Source organism: Equus asinus, chromosome 11 (genome assembly GCF_041296235.1).
Source record: "Equus asinus isolate D_3611 breed Donkey chromosome 11, EquAss-T2T_v2, whole genome shotgun sequence".
NCBI classification, from domain to species: domain Eukaryota; kingdom Metazoa; phylum Chordata; class Mammalia; order Perissodactyla; family Equidae; genus Equus; species Equus asinus.
The window spans coordinates 72,514,283-72,532,846 of NC_091800.1; the positions used below are offsets into that span (position 1 = coordinate 72,514,283).

The 18,564-nt window shown below is 48.6% G+C and overlaps 1 protein-coding gene across 4 annotated transcripts in view; it reads left to right on the plus strand.

Moving 5' to 3' along the window:
* UBAC2 (UBA domain containing 2) overlaps positions 1-18,564 on the plus strand; it is a 234,365-nt gene that overhangs the window by 160,182 nt on the left and 55,619 nt on the right. For 2 of the 4 annotated variants that reach the window (XM_044779759.2, XM_070520095.1), the window contains one exon: positions 694-1,986. The exons of the other annotated variants lie outside the window; for them this stretch is intronic. In XM_044779759.2, coding sequence (XP_044635694.1) covers positions 694-801 — 108 coding nt within the window. In that variant the 3' untranslated portion in view covers positions 802-1,986. Of the gene's footprint in view, positions 1-693; positions 1,987-18,564 lie in introns of those variants that run through there. 4 annotated transcript variants of the gene reach the window in all.

Consider the following 18,564-nt stretch of genomic DNA (forward strand, 5'->3'; position numbering starts at 1 on the left):
CTATTTTCATTCTTTTACATGTGGCTGTCAAGTTTTCCCACCACCATTTGTTGAAGAAACTTTCTTTTCTCCATTATATGTTCTTGGCACCTTTGTCAAAGAGTAGCTGTCCATAGATGTGTGGTTTTATTTCTGGGCTTTCAGTTCTGTTCCAGTCATCTGTGTGCCTGTTTTTGTACCAGTACCATGCTGTTTTGATTACAATAGCTTACAGGCATTTTTATCATCAATGTCTGCCAGCATCAGGAATCAGTCTTCAGTTAAGCACTTGTTTGCGTGCGTAAGGAAATGTGACTTTGATAAGTTATTTCTCAGGAATCAAGTTTGACACCGAAGGAGTATGACAGGGCCCTGAGCACGGGCCTGCTTATGCAGACCCACTTTCCAGGCCACATCCACGAGCTCGCCCACCCCTCTGCTCATCCTGGCAGCCACTTGACCCTTGGAAGCCCCATTCCACATCTCTGAAATGAGACTAAATGAATTCCTGCATATCTGTTGGCTGTGTACAGTAAGCACTTTAAAACCTTGTGCCTGTTATAATTTTTTAAACATCCCATTTCACATTGAAGTGAAAATTTGTTTTTTTTTTTTAACCTGTCCTACAAAACTCACATGAAGGACTTTGGAGGCTGGTGGATTAGTGGCAGTATCATCAGCCTCATCGGGTGTCTGGTTTTGTTCTGTTTTTAGGTTGCCCGGCTCATGGAGATGGGATTTTCCAGAGGTGATGCTTTGGAAGCCCTGAGAGCTTCAAATAATGACCTTAATGTGGCTACCAACTTCCTGCTGCAGCACTGATGGGCCCGGCGGACGACATGGGGACGGGCTGAGCTGCTGACCACAGCGGGCATGGTCCCCGCTGCTGACTCAGCCCGAGGACCCCACACTCTCTGGCATTGATGTTCTTGATGAGCAAAGGGTTGGTTGTCCCTGCTAGTCCCCACCCTTAATTTCAAGATCAAAACTGTTAGAGTATCAAAATAAGTTTGTCATTAAATTAGCATGTATTTTCTATCTTTATTTTTTTATTGGGTTTTTTCCTTAGTTTGAAGGATCATCACTCGTTCCTAATGTGTTTAAAATGCATTAAAATTGCAGATTTCTGCAAGCAGTTGAATAGCACCCCAGATGGGAAATTACTGCTGTTGTAATATTATTATTTTTACTATAATGCATCACACATTCTATCTGATCATAAATGCAGTAAAACGGGAAAGAGGACTATTATTCAGAAAGAACATGTCAATTACTCCTTATGGACTTTTTTCACCACTATTTTTTTCTCAAATTTGCTTTCAAACCCCAGTGGCTGTTCCGTGTCCACACTTCCCCAGGGGTGAGCAGGCCATATGTGCTGCGTGCAGCACTGCCCAGGCCTCAGTGATGGGGGGTGAGCAGAGACCAAAATCCAACTCTGCACTGTCCCAGCCCATCCAGTCAAGGGGTTTTTTCCCAACTCCTTCTCCCTACTTCCCTTAAAAAACAGTGATAATAATCAAGCACCAGTTCGAGGTTCATGGACTACTCCATGAAACTTATCTGGGGTTGATTTTGCTTAGAATATCCAGTTAGCCACACAGGCTAGGCATAAAATGGGACAAAGAACAGAGGGAGCTCCCTGGAGCAATGTGGCCTAACCTGAGTGCTCAGTGGCTGCCCAGGATGACCCCGGCCCTGGAACAGAAGAGAAAATATCTTGCCCTTCCCAGCTGCCGGGCCACCCCCTCTGGAAGCAGATTCTCCCTGGCCCCAGGGTTGATGGGGGTCTCAGCGTGAGGCAGAGTAGACTGCAGAGGACGCCATCCCAGAGAGAAGAGGGCAAGGCCAGAGGTGGACGAACAGGAAAAGATCTAAAGCAGGGTGACGATTAAGATTTAAGGAAATTGTGCAACTATTGTGTTCTGCAAAGTGAGCAGAACTGTATCAAATTGATGCAAATTTAGATATGTGTGATACTTATAATAAAGTTTTTAATGTGTTTTACTTTTTGGTAGTTTTTGTTAGACTTACCTAAGTAAAACTTTGTTCTAGGTTCTATTAGGAAGATATTGCCACACTGCTCATCTTTCTTCAGAAGATTTGGGTGCTGCTTTTGAAGTGAGAGAAGCCCTTTTGTTCCTGTCAGTAGAACTGACCTCATGAGGCCCCATCCTTAGGTTTGTCAGGGCCATCGGGCTGCTCAGAATAGGGGTTGAGGTGACTTTCTGGAAGCCCAGTTGGTCCCAAGCACAGGCCCTTACTTGATCTGAGTCTCTCCATCTCCAATCTTGATCTGAGATTGAAGGACAGTGTCCCGTAGGAGACATTCCCCACTGCATTCGCTGACCAAGGGCATGTCTGACACAGCCTGAGAGCGTGCTGAAGGTGTGCTCCTCCTTACCCCTGTGGCAAATCTGAATCTGCCCTCTGTCCTTCCAGGCAAAAGGTCACTGGAGAGAACCACCCTGCTGTATGCAAAATACGCCCTCTCCTCTGTTTCTTCTCGCCTTCCAAGAGCACCTAGCAAAGGAAAACCAAACCAGAGGCGCGATTCTCACTTGTGACTTTTCATTGCTTCTCCCCAGGGGCAGGGGAACAAAGACCCCACCACTGTAGGGAACACAGTGTGAGGCCTAAATTAAAAGGGAAGAATGCCCCCCCCCCCCCACTTCTTGTTTGTTTTCTCAAAGTTCTTATTTGTTTTTTTGTCAGAATTCCCTGCTAAATGTGATTACATTTCAGAGATCCTTGTTCCACCACAGGAGCCTTTGTGACCCTCTACTTCAGTCCATCAACTTAGAGAATAGAAATTGAGGTCAGTACAGGTGGCATGACCATAGGACTTATACCTCTTGGTGGCAGAGCTGGGAGACACCCTTAGGTTTCTCCTGACTTCTTTCAACCTCTTCTCCAGCTGCCTACCGCTGCCAAGGTCCCACATTCCCAGTGATGACTCATTATTTTTCATCCTTGTCATGTATCTGCCAGGTCATCTCTCCCTTCATCAGTCACCACTCTCTAGAACATCCCTGTTCTACATACCCTCCCACATGTCTGACCTTTCACTCTTGGGCATGTTTCTTTGCCTTATAGGAGTTCCCATCCCTGGACTACTCTTGCTTCCTGCAGATTTTGACACAAACTGCAGCCACCCACTGCAGGAGTATGAACACTCACACCTCTTGACAAGACATCCAGAAATCTGTCAGGCTGATGGGACCCCTAAAGGATAACCGTTTGTGTCCCATGCACAGTGGCGCATGCCAGCGGGGGGCATCAGTGAGCCATTTGGTTTGATTTCCTAAGATCTAGAAAAGATCATTTAGGTTTCTGATTTTGTGCAAATGGTAACAGATTGGCCTAATTTTCAAGTGAGCAGATTCCAGATTGTGAAATGATAAGATGAAAAAGGAAAAAATTGTCTGTAGTGAACCCCGTTTCCCAAATAAAGGAAAACCTGCCCCTGAAGTCCTGATTCATAAACCTGGACAGAGTTTGGGATTAGAAAGGTAAAAATTTTAGGGAAATTGAGCAGAAAATTGTCAATGCGTTCTGGTGTCATTTAGAATGTTTTCTGAGTCCCTGAGTTCATATTCCTACAACAGTCGTTCTTAAATGGAAATGAAAGTGTCTAAACCATGAACTTGAGTTTTATTTTAATCAGGTAGCTTAAGTCATAAATTGTGAGAATCACAAGACAATTCTCTTCACCTCACAGTCCCTGTAACCCATACAGTATGCTTCTAAAGAGATGGACCCAGAATGTCAAAATTGCCTTTCTGGCTTACACTAAAATTTTAGTTCTGAAACTGCAGTCTTACGTGTAAGAAAAATTGCCAGAATCAAGTGAATTTAGTAAGCTGCTTGATACCGTATCTCATAGAGAATCCTCAATAGCTAAATGTTGTTTATGCCTCTGCTAGAGTTGGGATTTCGGGCAGAGAGATTTGGGTCCGGGGGAGTGGTGGACAGTTTGGGCCTAGAGAGGCTGGGGGAAGTGTCCCTGGAGGTTGGAAATCAGTCTGCAGAGAGGCAGGGACTGGAGAACTAGGTGGGCGGTCCTGCTATGGCGACAACAGAGGAAACTGGATGCCTGAGAATTTGGAGAGAGGAGACAAGAGGGCTACCGATGGAATCTTGAAGAATGCTTGCACTTCTCATGGAGGAAGAGAAAGGGAAGTAGGAGGGGAATCAGAAGAGGCAGCCCCATCAGGAAGGTGAGGCCGTTTGGAGCGGTGATCAGGATGGCAGGTGGTGCAGGGCAGGGTGGTGTCAGCTCCATGATGGCAGGCTCCAGAGGACGAGAGCTAGGACATGAGGACAGATGGGAAGGTGGGTGGTTTGCATGCACGTCCAGGAAATCTGGTGGGGCAGGAAGGGGTGAGAGGCTGTTCCCGGGTCAGCTTGTAGGTCAAGGTAAACAAGCCACTGATGAGACCCTGAGATCTAGGCCCAGGATGGGGTGTGGTCAGGAGCCACGAGGTGGGATTGACCGTGGAGACCAGGAGAGACACTTCGGTCCCCCAGAACCAGAGGAAGGAGACTACAGGTGAACTGTAAACTAAAGAGCGAAGTTGAAGAAGCTCAAGTGGTAGTTTCTAGCTTCTTAAGGAAGGAATTGAGGATGAGGTGCCCTGGTGGGGCTGGGAGCCTGAGGAGAATGGTCACTAGAGGTGCACCTGGAGGTGGATCAGGGTCGTCAGACAAGAGAAAACACAGAGGATCCGTATTGGCTGGAAACAAGGGCTTTGGCCACTTTTGTTTATGGACTGCAGTGTTTTGGTCTGCTGAGCCCCCTATACTATGGGGATTTCAGAGCCCCGAGAGATTTAGACAGGAGTGCAGGCAGTCTCAGAAACTCACTCCAGCCTGCAGGCTCCCTGCAGTGTCTTTAGGCCAGCCCACAACTTCCCAGGGAAGCAGGCCATTTCTGTGACTTTTCTCTCTGTTCTGAGCTGCCCTGGGAGTCTGAGCAGACTTGGAGCGTGAGGGAAGAGAGAGAACCCTGATCCTAAGGGAAGAGGGGATTGGGTTCTTAGAAATCTGCCTGGGCTAACCCTGAGCCTCCAGCTACCTGGAGACACCCCCTGGTCCTCACCCAAGTGCAAAAGTGTCTAAGAGACTCTGGGATTGCTCCACGGCAGGGGCTAGGGTCTGTCTCCAAGTAGCCAGACCCAGATATTCCAGGGCCTCTTCTGGCCCCTTCAGAGATGTGCTGTGCCCCCAGGTGAGAGCAGCCCAGCCCAGGAGCCCACATAACTGACTTTTTTGTTTTACAAGATTTTTGTTTCATTTCTTTACAGGGGACCGTGGTCCATTTTCCCCTTTGCTATCTTGAGAGTTGTGTGTATGGCGTTATTATTGTAAGATTATGTAAGGATGTTCAACAAAAGTACTGCATTATGTCTGAAAATTGTTCAGCCTAGTACTCTCTGTGCAGATATTATAAAACCCTTATTTCTGTAACCTCTGACACACCCCAGGCTTTCATATACATAAAGCTCCAAGGATCACAGAAGGCTTTTTCAAAATGGGCAAAGTCTGCACCCAGAGAGGGTGTAGTGGGTAAATGTTGCCTCTTCAGCAAGAGGGCCATGATAATTATCTAAATCTGCACAAAGCTGAATGTGATGACCACACCTGCTGTTGCCTTAGGACCTGTTTAAAGAAGGAAAAGTGTATTTATTTTGTTTAATCGTAAAAAGTCAAGCAAATATTTGGAAAAGCCAGTTCCCTTAGCAAGAGTGGGAATGCCAGGGTCAGCCGTTCTCCATCCTGGGAAGAGAGGGCCTGAATGTGAACGGAATGACAGATAAAGCAAATACCCACTCCTGCAACTCACTGAAGCGGTCAGAGAGCGGCTTCATCCTGGATTTGTACGTTTTCCCCTAATGTCTTCTAATTGTTAAACTCACGCCTATTTTGACAGCAGGTTTGGTTGTTAGCAATTCACCTTTATCAAGCTTTTCAGAGCATTCAACTTAGTTCTTATAAAAACAACTCTTTCTTTTTGCCTTTGTACTTTATTGGTTTACATGATAATTAATTAAATTATTTAATTTCAATAACTGTTGACTCAGCTGACCCAGGAAGGTTTGGAACAAGCACAGCTGCCTCTTGGTGAGCGCAGCACCTCACTGACGGGGACAGAAGAATAGGGGCTGGGGAGAGACCAGCGGCCACGAGCAGGCCGTGTGTGTGTGTGTCTGTGTGTGTGGGGGCGACGCTCAAACCCACGCATCTCCTGAGCTGCCTGAGTGGGGTCTGCTAAGAGGTTTTCTGTCACAGCTACAATCGGCGAGAATAGAAGAGGAAGTCATTCAGATTGGGAGAGTCACCAAAGAGGGCTCCCAAAGGGCAGCATGAAGAAAGTTCAGAGGCCTCTGCTCCGGATTTCTTACTCTGCTTCCTAGGTGGCCCCCAGAACCTCACTGAGCTTGAACAAATGAGTAACAGCGTGGCGGTAGCCCCAGTGCCTAGATCTCAGGGAGCGTGTGTCTTGCTCACCTCCCCAGGAGGGGCAAGCTTCGTCTCCCAGCTGCCAGCTGCCCTGTCGCACACAGCGAGGGGTTCAAGGAAGAGTATCGAACCAGATGTACATTACAGGTGACTTAGCATCCAAACCAGTATCCCTCATCTTGCTCTCCCTGGCCCTGTCCTCCTTTCTTCCCCTCCCCTCTCTTTTCGGATTTCTGTCTCCAGTGTTGTGTGCTTACCAGGCCTCACACCAGCCACTGTTTTCCCGGATGAGTAAGTGGATGCCAGCCAAAGGCTGAACAGGCGATCGAAGTCAGGCCACCCACTCTGAATACAAAAAGAAAGCCACTAAAGATAGGCTAAGACAGATACATGGCAAAACCCATGAACTCACGGGAAACCAGGCTACACTTACTGGTCTTACTGGTCTTGCAGGCAGAAATCACATCATTCTCAGAGCTGGAAGGGATGTCAGCGATCATCTTGACTAATATCCTCCTTTGGCACACGAAGCCAGGTTCCAGAACTGCCAGTGACTCACCAAGGCCCCTGGGGCCCAGCAGGCCTGCAACCTGTGTCTTGTGAGGTCCCCATCTGGAAGGAATCCCCTTCCACAGCACCTGCATGCCCTCGGTGGACTTACTTTGTAAATATTGGAGGAAAGAGGTGGAGCTCTCTAGCCCGTGCTTCCTAAGGAAGGGGCTTCCAGGTCCCCTGACCTCTCACCACCTGCACCCGACTTGGCTGGTTCGTGAGCTCTGCCCAAGTGGGCGACATCAGAGAGGCTATGGAAAGAATGGTGGTTACCGTTGGTCTTCTCAGTCACATCCCCACACGTTTACCAGAACTCTCTGTGAATATAAAAGATGAGCACATGGATAAAACCAGAGATAAGATTAACAGACTTCTGCAGAACTACTTAACAGAGTAGTGTAATCGAGCAAGCTGGGAAAACAGTCTTTAGGCCATAGGATGGGCGGGGCTCTACGTGAAAGCTGCTCAATAAATGTGGGTCATCAACTTGACCTAGGGAGAAAGAGCATAGCAAAACAGTACCGTGTCCATGGTACCGTGGCCACAAAACACTCTAGGGCACTACAGTTCCTCCTATAGTCCTGGCCACCCATTAGCCTTACAGTCAGGTGTCACCTGACCTTCTAGAAGATAACCGCAGGCTCACTCCCCAGCATAAATGCCACACTCACTTCAGAGGTAACACATGTTTAGCTCTTGGAAGTGCCTATGAAAATAAGTAGAAGTGATAACTTTTGCCATTTTTTGGCTTCTGTTAGCGGGTGGTAGGAGGTGTGAAGTTTGAAAGAAGGGAGCAGGATCCATTTATTTTACTTAAATTGGGTAGAGAGATTAAGAATACTATATTCGTTTGCTAGGGCTGCCATAACAAAGTCCTCAGACTGGGGGGCTTAAACAGCAGAAGTTTATTTCCTCAGTTCTGGAGGCTGGAAGTCTGAGATCAAGGCGTTGGCAAGGTTGGTTTCTTCTGAGGCCTCTCTCCCTGGTTTGTAGATGGCAGTCTCCTCACTGGGTCTTCATGTGGTCTTCCCTCTGTGTGTGTCTGTGTCCTAATCTCCTCTTCTTATAAGGACACCAGTCCGATTGGATTAAGACCCACCTTAATGACCTCACTGTAGCTTAATTACCTCTTTAAAGACCCTATCTCCAAATACAGTCACATTCTGAGACACTGGGGGTTAGGACTTAAGCATGTGAATTTGAGAGACACAATTCAGCCCATAACAAAGGCCTTGGGGTAGACGTAAGGACACTACCACTGAGAAAATGACCCTCCAGACTCCACTCCGTGATGATGATGATCACTGGGGCAAAAAGGAGGCAGGTAACTAAGGCAGCCATCGCTTTCTAGCCGAGTTATAAACAGAGGCACAGGATGTGTGAGACAATGCTGGTTCTCCAGACACAACCCCTCAGGCCCCATCAGCTGTGTGACTAGGGACATCAGTGGCCTTCCTGTGCAGTGAAAAGACTTCCTGCCCAGCTCTGCCCACCTCAGAGGGCTGCCATTGGGGTTTGGTGATATGGGGAGCATTGATCTGCTTCCTAAACTGTTCAACACCATATTCATGGCATATTCTTAATGTATTAACAATATTAATAAGCTATGGTCTGATTTTGAAATACTTAAAATTTGTGACTGCACTGGGTGACCTTAGTCAGGAAATATTCCCACCAAACTGGAAAAGAGTCAGGGTAGAGGATGGAGGAACCTCCCCTGGCCCCTGTCCGTTTGTACATGTGTCTCTGCACCCATCTGTCATCCTTCTTTCCTCGTAAAAAAAGTTTTGTTTCAAAACGGTGCGCCTCACTAGAGACTTCTCCCCATGGTCTTCTCCCTTCTTCTTCTGTATCTTCAACTTCACTCTCTTCTCTGACTCCTTCCCTCCTGGATTTAAATCATAGTAATTTCTCTCTGGTTTTAAAAAAAAAGATCCCATCCTCCACTCCCCACCTTCCCAACCCCCCTCTGATTCCCCCTTAGAGACAAATTTCTTGAAACAAGTTTAGACACTTGCTGTCCCTGTCCCCTCAGCCCCCTCTCTCTCCTCAGCCCACTGACATCTGGCTTCTGTCCCCATTGGCCAGTTTTTTGCCAAACACAAGGCCCCTCTTTAGACTTGTGGTCACTCCCTCCTCATTCCTGCATCTCCCTTGGCTTTTGTAACAGCAATCGTCCTGGTTTTCCTGCCTCTTTTCAGTCCCTCCTATGGGTTTCTCAGCTGCTTCCCTCCCCTGAATGTGGATGTCCTCGTGGTCCTTTCCTAGGCCTCTGTATTAATCATGCCTTTTTATTTTCTATATTCTGATTTGACATCTGGATACATTCTGACCCTGCAGGGACCGCCCCTCGCATGGTTAGCCAGTTCCTGAAGATAGTAAAAGACTTGCCCGTGAGTGTACTTTTCAAATGCAAACCAATCATCCCAGAAACTTTACCTTCAACCACCTCCTTTATCAGACTCTTACATTCCAGGCCACCGACCACCTGCCCTACTCACCCCAGGGCCAGGTGCCCCACCACAAGAGACAGACCCAGAGCATGCCGAGATGATTCAAACTAGCTAATCCTCTGCCTGCTTACCTGCCGTGCCTTTCCCATGGGAACCACAGTAAAGGATCCTGCCCACGTTTCCCCCTCACTTCTTCTGCCTCCTGAACAGTGCTGGTGCTTCGCCATGTGGCCCTGCAGGGTGTGACATGGCCCTTTCTCTTGGGCCGTGTAAGTAACAAACTAACTTTTCAATGGTAGGCATCTCCTGATGTTAACCTCGCCATACCTGACTAAAAATAAAACCTACATTTTAAAACAGATTCCCTTAACTTTCCCTGGAAATATTGTCCACCTCATGCCTCCCAAATCTACACCCTCACCCTAAACATCTCTTCTGCTTCATATGTCCTGCTTTATATTGGACACCTCCACATGCCTGTCCCAGGTGCACACAAGCCCACCTTCTCCCACCCCCAAACTGTATCTTATCCCGTATCCCCTGTCTTAGGAATGACACCACCATCAATCCGGTCATCCAGCCCAAAATATGGGAGCCCTCCCAGACAGTCGCCCTAAGCTCTTCTCCCATAGTTCATGATGTCCACTTCATACTTAACACATTGTATTGTCATTGCCTGGTTCCAGCTGTATGTGTCACCTGCTGGTCTACATGATCCATGAGGTTCAGGGGCCATGTCTCCATTCTCCCACTGTATCCTCAGAGCCTAGGATCATACTTGATAAATGTATGAACTAATGAAGAAGTGAATGTTGAAGAGGAGCACTGGCCCAGAGACAAAATTGTAAATTACAGGAGAGGCAGGGTATCCCCAGCCTGCCCTCTTCCGTCCCACTAAGCTGCCCTCTCTTGCGAGGGGAGCAGCCCTTTACACTTGGGGACCGAGCTAAGCAGTGTTTACTGGGACTGAGTTCTTGGCAATGTCCTACCTCAGTCAGTATTTAGCACTTTACCCAGTATGTGCATCCTACCAAAGGGAAAAGTATCAGGCATTAGCAAACAAACAAACACACAGAGGCTTCTCACTTCCCTGGGACGGGCTACCTCCCACTACTTGTCCCATCGCTGAGCTACTAGGGCAAGAGAGCATGTGTTGGGGCTTCTAGGAATCAAAGAGTATGAGCACTGGAAGGTGGTGTAGGCCTTTGGCATTAAAAAATGACTTTCAAGATTTCAACAATTACAGGGGAACCAGGGCATCCATGTCATGAGGGATTTGTGTGGCCTGAGGTATGATGTGACCCACGCACCATAGGGTTGGTGTCCCCAAGCCTGACTGCCCACGACCCTCACATGCCAGAGGAACTTCTTGGTCTCTTGCCTGTCCTGTACACCATCACTTGGCGAAGTAAGAAAGAAAACTGTAGTGAAAGCTGGAAAGTGGTTAGCTTGTGGTGTGTGGCAATGCCAAGGAAGAGGTGATTCTCAGTGGAAATGTGCTTCTGGAGAAAGCCAAGAGCGCATAGGAACATTTGGGTATCTACGAACTTGATTTATGAAACTCTCTGTTCTTCCTCCTTAAAATGTCAAGTGATTAAAATTCTTGGAAGTCATCCCGAGCCTCTCCACCCAATGGTAGAATCCCCTGACACCTCTGTTGGTTGGGCACCATCTGTCCACCCCCAGGGCATGAGACTTGGGGTCCTCATTACAAAGCCCTAACCTACAAGGCTTCCCTGGCCTTATACCTTCCTCTGGACTGAGTTCCCACATGGAGGGTGGGGAGACCCTTCAAGGGGGTCACTCTGATGCTTCCATTTTGACATGGGGTCATTTTGATAGGACCTGAAAAGCAAACCATGACAGTTAAACTTTTTTTTTTAACCAGCTAGTGTTTGAAACGGATCCCTCTTACTTTGTCCTCCGAACATCACCTTTGCGGGGTGCTTTGAGGCAGTGAGGGGGCTTGGAGCTGGGAGGGGTCCAGAATGGGATGAGACTCAGAGAAGAGTGTCTGGAAAGAGGGGTGTTCAGAAATGGATGGGTGTTATGGGTTGAGTTTTATCCCCCAAAAAGATGGGGTAAAGTCCTAACCCTCGGTACCTATGAATATGACCTTAATTGGAAATAGGGTCTTTGCAGGTGTTTTCAGTTAAGATGAAGCCATTAGGATGGGCCTAATCCAGGATGACCGGTGTCCTTAAAAAAAGAAGAAAATGCCATGTGAAGACGGAGACACATGGGGAGAACGCCATGTGAAGATGGAGGCAGAGATGGGGGTGCTGCTCTACAAGGCACGGAATGCCAAAGATTGCCAGCAAACCACCAGACACTGGGGAGACCTGGAACAGATTCTCCCTCACAGCCTCAGAAGCAGCCAGCCCTGCTGACACCTTGATCTTGGACTCTCAGCCTCCAGAACTGTGAGAGAAGACATTTCTGTTGTTTAAGCCACCCAGTTTATGGTACTTTGCTACAGCAGCCCCAGGAAACCAATACCATGGGCAAGAGAGATGCTGGCAAGAGGCTCCAGGGAGGTCCACTGGTTCTCAAACTTGAGCACGCAACAGGATTACCCAGAGGGTTTGTTAAAACAGAGTGCTGAGCCCCTCCCCCAGAGCGCCTGGTTTGCAGGTCTGGGACAGGGCCCAAGAATGTGCATTTCTAAGGGGTCTCCAGGTGGTGCTGGTGCTGCTGGTCCGGGGACCACACTTTGAGAACCACTGCCCTAGGGCTAGAGTGTGGCTGGGCATTGGGACCTTCTCATCCCAGCAATAATTAGATGTATATCCTACTGATAGAGGTTGTGCCAGCCCACTTAGAAAACTTCAGTGGCCACAGTCAGTTTTCATTTTAACTGTCTTCTTTAGTTTTAAATGATTTACACATGTGTTGATTCATGGAACCCACCCTCACTCCCACCCCTACCCCTACAATAACCCCTATTTGTCTGTAAAAATGCCCCTATTTTTACAGACAAGGAAAATGAGGCTCGAGTGTAGGTGTGAATCCTCTACAGGACACTTGTCCCTCCTAACTCCCTGAGCTCAGGATTCCACACTCAGAGCTCAGCCTTGGAGCATCCGTGGCTAGTGCAGCCTCCAGGACTCAGCTTCCTCAGCTTTGTAAATCACCCCCGTCATCTCCTTGTCTGAAAACAAAGCCATCCCCATCCATCGGCCAAAGGCAAATCTCAGCTCAGCTCTCCCCCAACGCACTGCTGCCACTTGCTGCTGTCCTGTGGGATCTCGTGATCTCTATCCTCTTTCCTGATCCTGTTTTGTTCCCAAATTTCCTCTGGATGTGACATCCTCTTTCTTGCCTCTGCATGCTCACAACAAACCTGCCCCAGCAGCTTTGGAGCCAAGAGGCCTGGCTTGCAGAGTGACTGGTTATGAGAAACGCTTGAGGGGATGGCCGAGAAGGGCTTGTAACACCTGGAGGCAGGCCTCGCAGCCTTGCTTGCCTGGCCCTCTCCAAGGAGGGGGCCTCCTGGTTATGAAGGCAGCTCTGGTCGTCGCTCCTCATCACTCTGCTGGCTGTCCAGGCCCCCTCTTGCCGCCTCCAGGTCCTTTGATAACTGCTGGTTAGTGCACACAGGGTGGGAGTACGAGCTTTGACTTCAACCCCAGCCAGGTATGGACACAAACTGTGGGCACTGCGAGGTTTACTGAGAGAGGCCAAAAGGGTGCAGGGGTGGATCTTTAGCTGAGTTCTGCCTCTTGAAGCCATAGGACCTCAAGAACACAGTTCCCAATTCTCTAAGCCTTTGACCCCTCCCCCTGCAGGAAAGAAGCACATCCACAGTGGGCACTGGCCATCACAGCCCCAGGACCAACATTCAGTGCTGGAGCAGTCTGGCCACCAGGGCCCATGGCCATGTGTCTGTAAGTCAGTCTGAAGCTCAGTGTCCTCCTTGCCCGGAGCCCAGTGGAGCCAGAGATGGGGGCAGAATGGAGGAAGAGCATGCCCAGAGCCCTGACATGAGTTCCCGAGGGCTTTTCTTGGGATGCAACATACCAGACTGCATGAGAGAAATTATCCACATTGCCCGAACCAGTGGGAAGGGACTGAGCACTAACTCTCATTACCGGTGGACTGCAAGCTGTGATGCCAGGGGCAGAGAGGAGGGGCACGGCCACAGACAAGCCTCAGGAACTCACAGCCTGGGTGCCACATGAGACAATCTCCACTCAAGAGAGCACAGTGGGAAGCTCTGCTCAGAAGAGAATCAAGTGCCCAAACATAGTCAGAAATTGCAAGATACAAGAGGAGATCATCTGGAGCAGAAGGAGATCATTATGGGATAGTGACTGGAGACGACTTCACAGAGGACCCCATCCAACTTGAAGGTTATGGGGACAGAGCGAGGAACAGAGGGTGACCAGGGAGGGCCCTGGTGCTCTCGCACTTTGGCAGAGAGACATACATTTTATTTTACAAAATGGAAAATTGCCCAAGTCGAAATGCTGTCTATATTGCTTTCACCTCGAGAAGGTGCAATGGAAGGTTTGTTTTGACCTAATTAAACAACACTTACATGGATAAGCACTTTCTGACACTCACAAAACAAATGAAAAAATTGCACCTGCTTTTCTGACTTTTTTCCTTTCTCCAACGTTGCTCCCAGTTACACAAGGAATACAAGAATGCCTTCCCATCGCACCAGACTCAAACTTTCACACAAAAGTAAGCACCAAGTCCCTCACCTGTCACTCCCTCTCCCCGACCCCAGAGCCCTCCAGGTCAATAACTTGGTGCTCATCCTCCTGTGTTTTCTGACCTTTTCAGGAAAACCTGGCATTTTTGTAAATGTTAACTCTAAGTTTTTAGAAACTTTGTTTTGGGGGGAGGGGTATTTTTGCTCTTTATAACATTTCGCCTCTCCAGATTTGAAACATAGACTGAATTGTTGATATAGTACTCAGCCAAGGATTCTTTTGGTCTTGTCTGCATTTATTGTGAAAATACTGCTTTCCCAGAAGAAACGGCACACGGACCCGTTCAGAGGCCGAGGAGCTCCAGCATTATTAGGATACATTAGAAGTGGAGTCATCGTGAAGCTCATGGAATTCAAGCTTTAAGTCTCTAGCTTACCATCCAGGACTCTACATCTAATTTTTTTTTTTAAGATTTTATTTTTCCTTTTTCTCCCCAAAGCCCCCGGTACATAGTTGTGTATTATTTTTAATTGTGGGTCCTTCTAGTTGTGGCATGTGGGACGCCACCTCAGCATGGCTTGATGAGCAGTGTGTAGATCTGTGCCCAGGATCCGAACCTGCAAACCCTGGGCCTCCAAAGCGGAGTGTGTGAACTTCACCACCACACCACTGGGAAAGCCCCTTTGTCTTCTTTTTCTTAAAGAGCTCACCCCGAAATTGTATAAGCTTCAGGCCCCCAACCCTGGAGTGCTCCCTAGATCAATCTTAAAGCCAGTGGCCCATTAGACCTGATTCTCCTGGAAGGGCACAGAGCCACCGGTCTGGTTGACACTTTGTGTTTCTGAGGAAGCTTTTCCCAGGGAGGAGGAGGAGGAGGATGCTGATGCTCTGAATTTTAAAATGCCCAGGAGCCATTTCCTGTAACGTGCAGATGCAAAGAAGTAAATGATAGGGTCAATGCCACAGTTCATGTTCATGAGAGACACGGTGAGCTGAAGGGACAGTTTGAAAGCCCTCTGCTCGGGGCAGGAGGATGGGCGGAGCACCTCTCTCACCATGAACTGGATGACGTTGAGATGGTAGGGGCTGAAGCACACAACCACAGTGACCAGCACCACCAGAGTGAGCAGGCAGGCCCTCCGAGGATGCCCTTTCTGGCTTGTCAGAGGGTTGTCCCGGGCTGTCCTGCACAGCTTCAAGGTGATCTTCATGTAGCAAAATAGTATGATCCCCACTGGCCCACAGAAGCTTATAGCACAGGCCACTAGGACCATGAAGGGCAGCCAGGGGACCCCCTCAATGCTGACATACTCCATGCAGCTCAGCTTGCCCGCCACAGGCTTGGTCATGGAGACCAAAAGCAGGGGTGCCGTCTGCAAAAATGCCAGGGCCCACACAGCCACACAGACCAGCCTTGCTCGGCCGGCACTGCGGAGCCGGGGGCACTGCTGGGTGCGGACCACAGCCAGGTAACGGTCCACGCTCACACACGTCATGAGGTAGATGCCCCCGTAAGTGTTCACATAGAATATGAACGCTGTCAGCCTGCAAAGCGCCTCACCAAAAGGCCAGCTGAAGTCCAGCGCATAATAGGTGATCTTTCCAGGCAGGTCCAGGGCGAACAGGAGGTCGGACACTGCCAGGTGGACCAAGTAGACACCTGTTGAGTTGATCTTGTCCTTTTGACAGGCAAGGTAGAGGGCAAGGATGTTTCCCAGGGTGCTGAAGACCAAGAGGGCTGTGTAGAACAGAGAGAGTGTCACACTGGCCGCCCGGGGTGGGTGGTGAGGAAGGCAGAAGTTGGCATTGTAGGGGATGCTGTTTGGGTCAGCCATGCTGGAAGCCATGTCATAGAGGTCCTTGGGGAGATAAAAAATTTAAAATGTAATATGACTCTGTGGGGTTATGCCTCTTTATAGCAATAATTCATACTTTACTGAGGCAACATGCACGTGAAAAACATACCTTTTTAAGTAAACACGACATTGAAGCGTAACATACTGTTCCAGTTACTACTGCTGTGTAACAAATTGACCCCCAAAACTTAGCAACTTAAAACATACCTTCTTATGCTCGTGGTCAGGTTTTGAACAGGACACAGTGGGAATGGCTTTTCTCTGCTTCCCACTGTTGGGAGCCTCAGCTGGAAGAGTCAGCAGCTGGGGGGTTACTCAGTGACAGGGACTAGAACCATCTGGAGGTGACCACTCACATGTGTGGTGGTTGAGGCTGGCTTTTGGCTGGAGCCTCAGCAGGGGCTCCTCATGAGACTTGGGGTTCCTCACAGCATGGAGGCCTGTAGGTGATTAGATTTCTTACACAGCTGCTTCAGGCACCAAAAGGAAGTATCCCAGAAACTGGAGAGAAGCTCCGTGTATTAACCACGCCTTTCATTTTCTGCATTCTGATGCTTTGACATCTTGGGGCCTTGCTGACCCTGGAGGCACTGCCCCTCCCTGGGTTAGCCAGTTCCTTTGAGTGTACTTTCAAATGCAAACCAACCATTCCAGAGCCACAGTCCAACCACTCCTTTATCAGGGCCTCACACTCTGGGCCACTGTCCACCTGCCCTAATCAGCCCAGAGCCAGATACCAGACAACTAGGGGCAGCCCGTATGCCCCAGAGCCCACTGAGATGATTCAAACTAGCCAATCCGAAGCCTGACTCCCCTGCCTCGGCTGTTTCTTCCCACAGAAACCACAATAAAGGCTCTTGCCCACATTTCTGCCCCTCTCCCTCTGTCTCCTGACCCACCCCAGTGCTTCCCCCTGTGGCCCTCTGTGGTGTGGTGTACCCCCTCTTGGGCTCTGTGAGGAAGACACTCTCATTTTCAATGGCAGTCATCTCCTGATCTTGGCTTTGCTGAACCTCAGATTTTCTGTTAGTACATGCACTTCAAAGCACTGCCTCACCTTTCCTGACCCGGCCTTGGAAGTGTGGCAGCCTCACTTCCAGAGCCTCCTGTGGGTTACAAGCAAGTCATGAGCCCACCCAGAATGAAAAGAAGGGGACATAAATCCCACCTCTCCATAGGAGGAACATCGAAGAACTCACAGCTATTTCAAAATCACAACACATTCGTGCAAAAATGTGCACAAATCATCAAAATACAGCTTGACGATTTTTACAACATGAACATCTGTGTGATAAGCACCCAGATTAGGAAACACACCTCACCGGCCCCTTAGAAGCTCTCCTTTGCCCACTACAACCTCTGCCTCCACTAAGGGTAACCACTATCCTAACTTATAAAATCACAACTCAGCTTTGGCTGCTTCTGCACTGCAAACCAATGAAATCGTGCACTATGTCTACGTGTAATTTTGCACATATAGCTTCTCTGGCTCAACATTGGGAGACTCGCCCACACTGTCAGGTGTAGCATAGTTTGCTCATTCTCATTGCCGTGCGGTATTCCATTGTACAAATGCGCCACCATCTATTTATCCACCCTGCTGTTGATGAACGTTTGTTTCCGGTTTGAGGATAGTCTATAAAGTTCTGCTCTGCATGCTCTTTCATATGTCTTTGGTGAAACAAACACACATTTTGCTGAGTGTGCAGCTAGCAGTGGAACTGGTGAGTCACAGGTTCTACACGTGTTTGGCTTTAGCAGGTCCTGGCAAACAGCTTGCTAAAGTAGCTGCTCTTAATACTCCCGACAGTGGATGAGAGTTCCCGTGGCTCCTCATCCTCACCAACATTTGGTGTTATCAGTCTTTTTCAGGTGAGCCATGTTGGTGGTTGCAGGGGTATCTTGTTGTGATTTTAATTGGCATTTCCCTGATGACCACCAACATTAAGCACCTTCTCACATGTTTATTGGCCCTTTAGATATCTTCTTTATGAAGTCCCTGTATAAATGTTTTGTCCTCTTTTCTATTCAGTTGTCTGTCAAAAATGTGTATGTGTTCCTGTTCCTATTACCAACCCATTTTTCCCAGTCTGCTGTATTAGCCTTGCCTTCATTTTACATCCCTCCATTTCTATCGTCTGCATTCTGATCATCCTTTAACTTTTAATTTCCTCACTGTGACAAGGAGAAATGCTGGAGTGGGTCTGCCCAATGCTCTCCAAACAGCGGTGGGGGCTGTGTGATTGTCCACATGGTGCACATGTAAACACTAAGGTGTACAGAGGGTGTGTGGTTTGCTCACGGGTCACAGTAGCTCATAGAACCAGGACCAGAGATCCAGGTCGAGAATGCTGAACTTCTGCAGCCAGATGTTGACTTGAGGGCACCAGCTCTGTGAGCCCCTAAACCTCACTTGAGTCAGGACACAGCTGTCCCCTCCTTTACCAATTTGGGGCTGGCTGGTGAGAGACTGCTGTAGAATGTTCCTCGTTTCAACCTAGACAGAGAAAGCTCTGTCTAGTCTCTGCAGATGGAGAAGGGCCTCTATTCAAATGGAAAGTCAGTGAACAGTAGAGATGGGAGCACTGAAAAGCCCTTTCA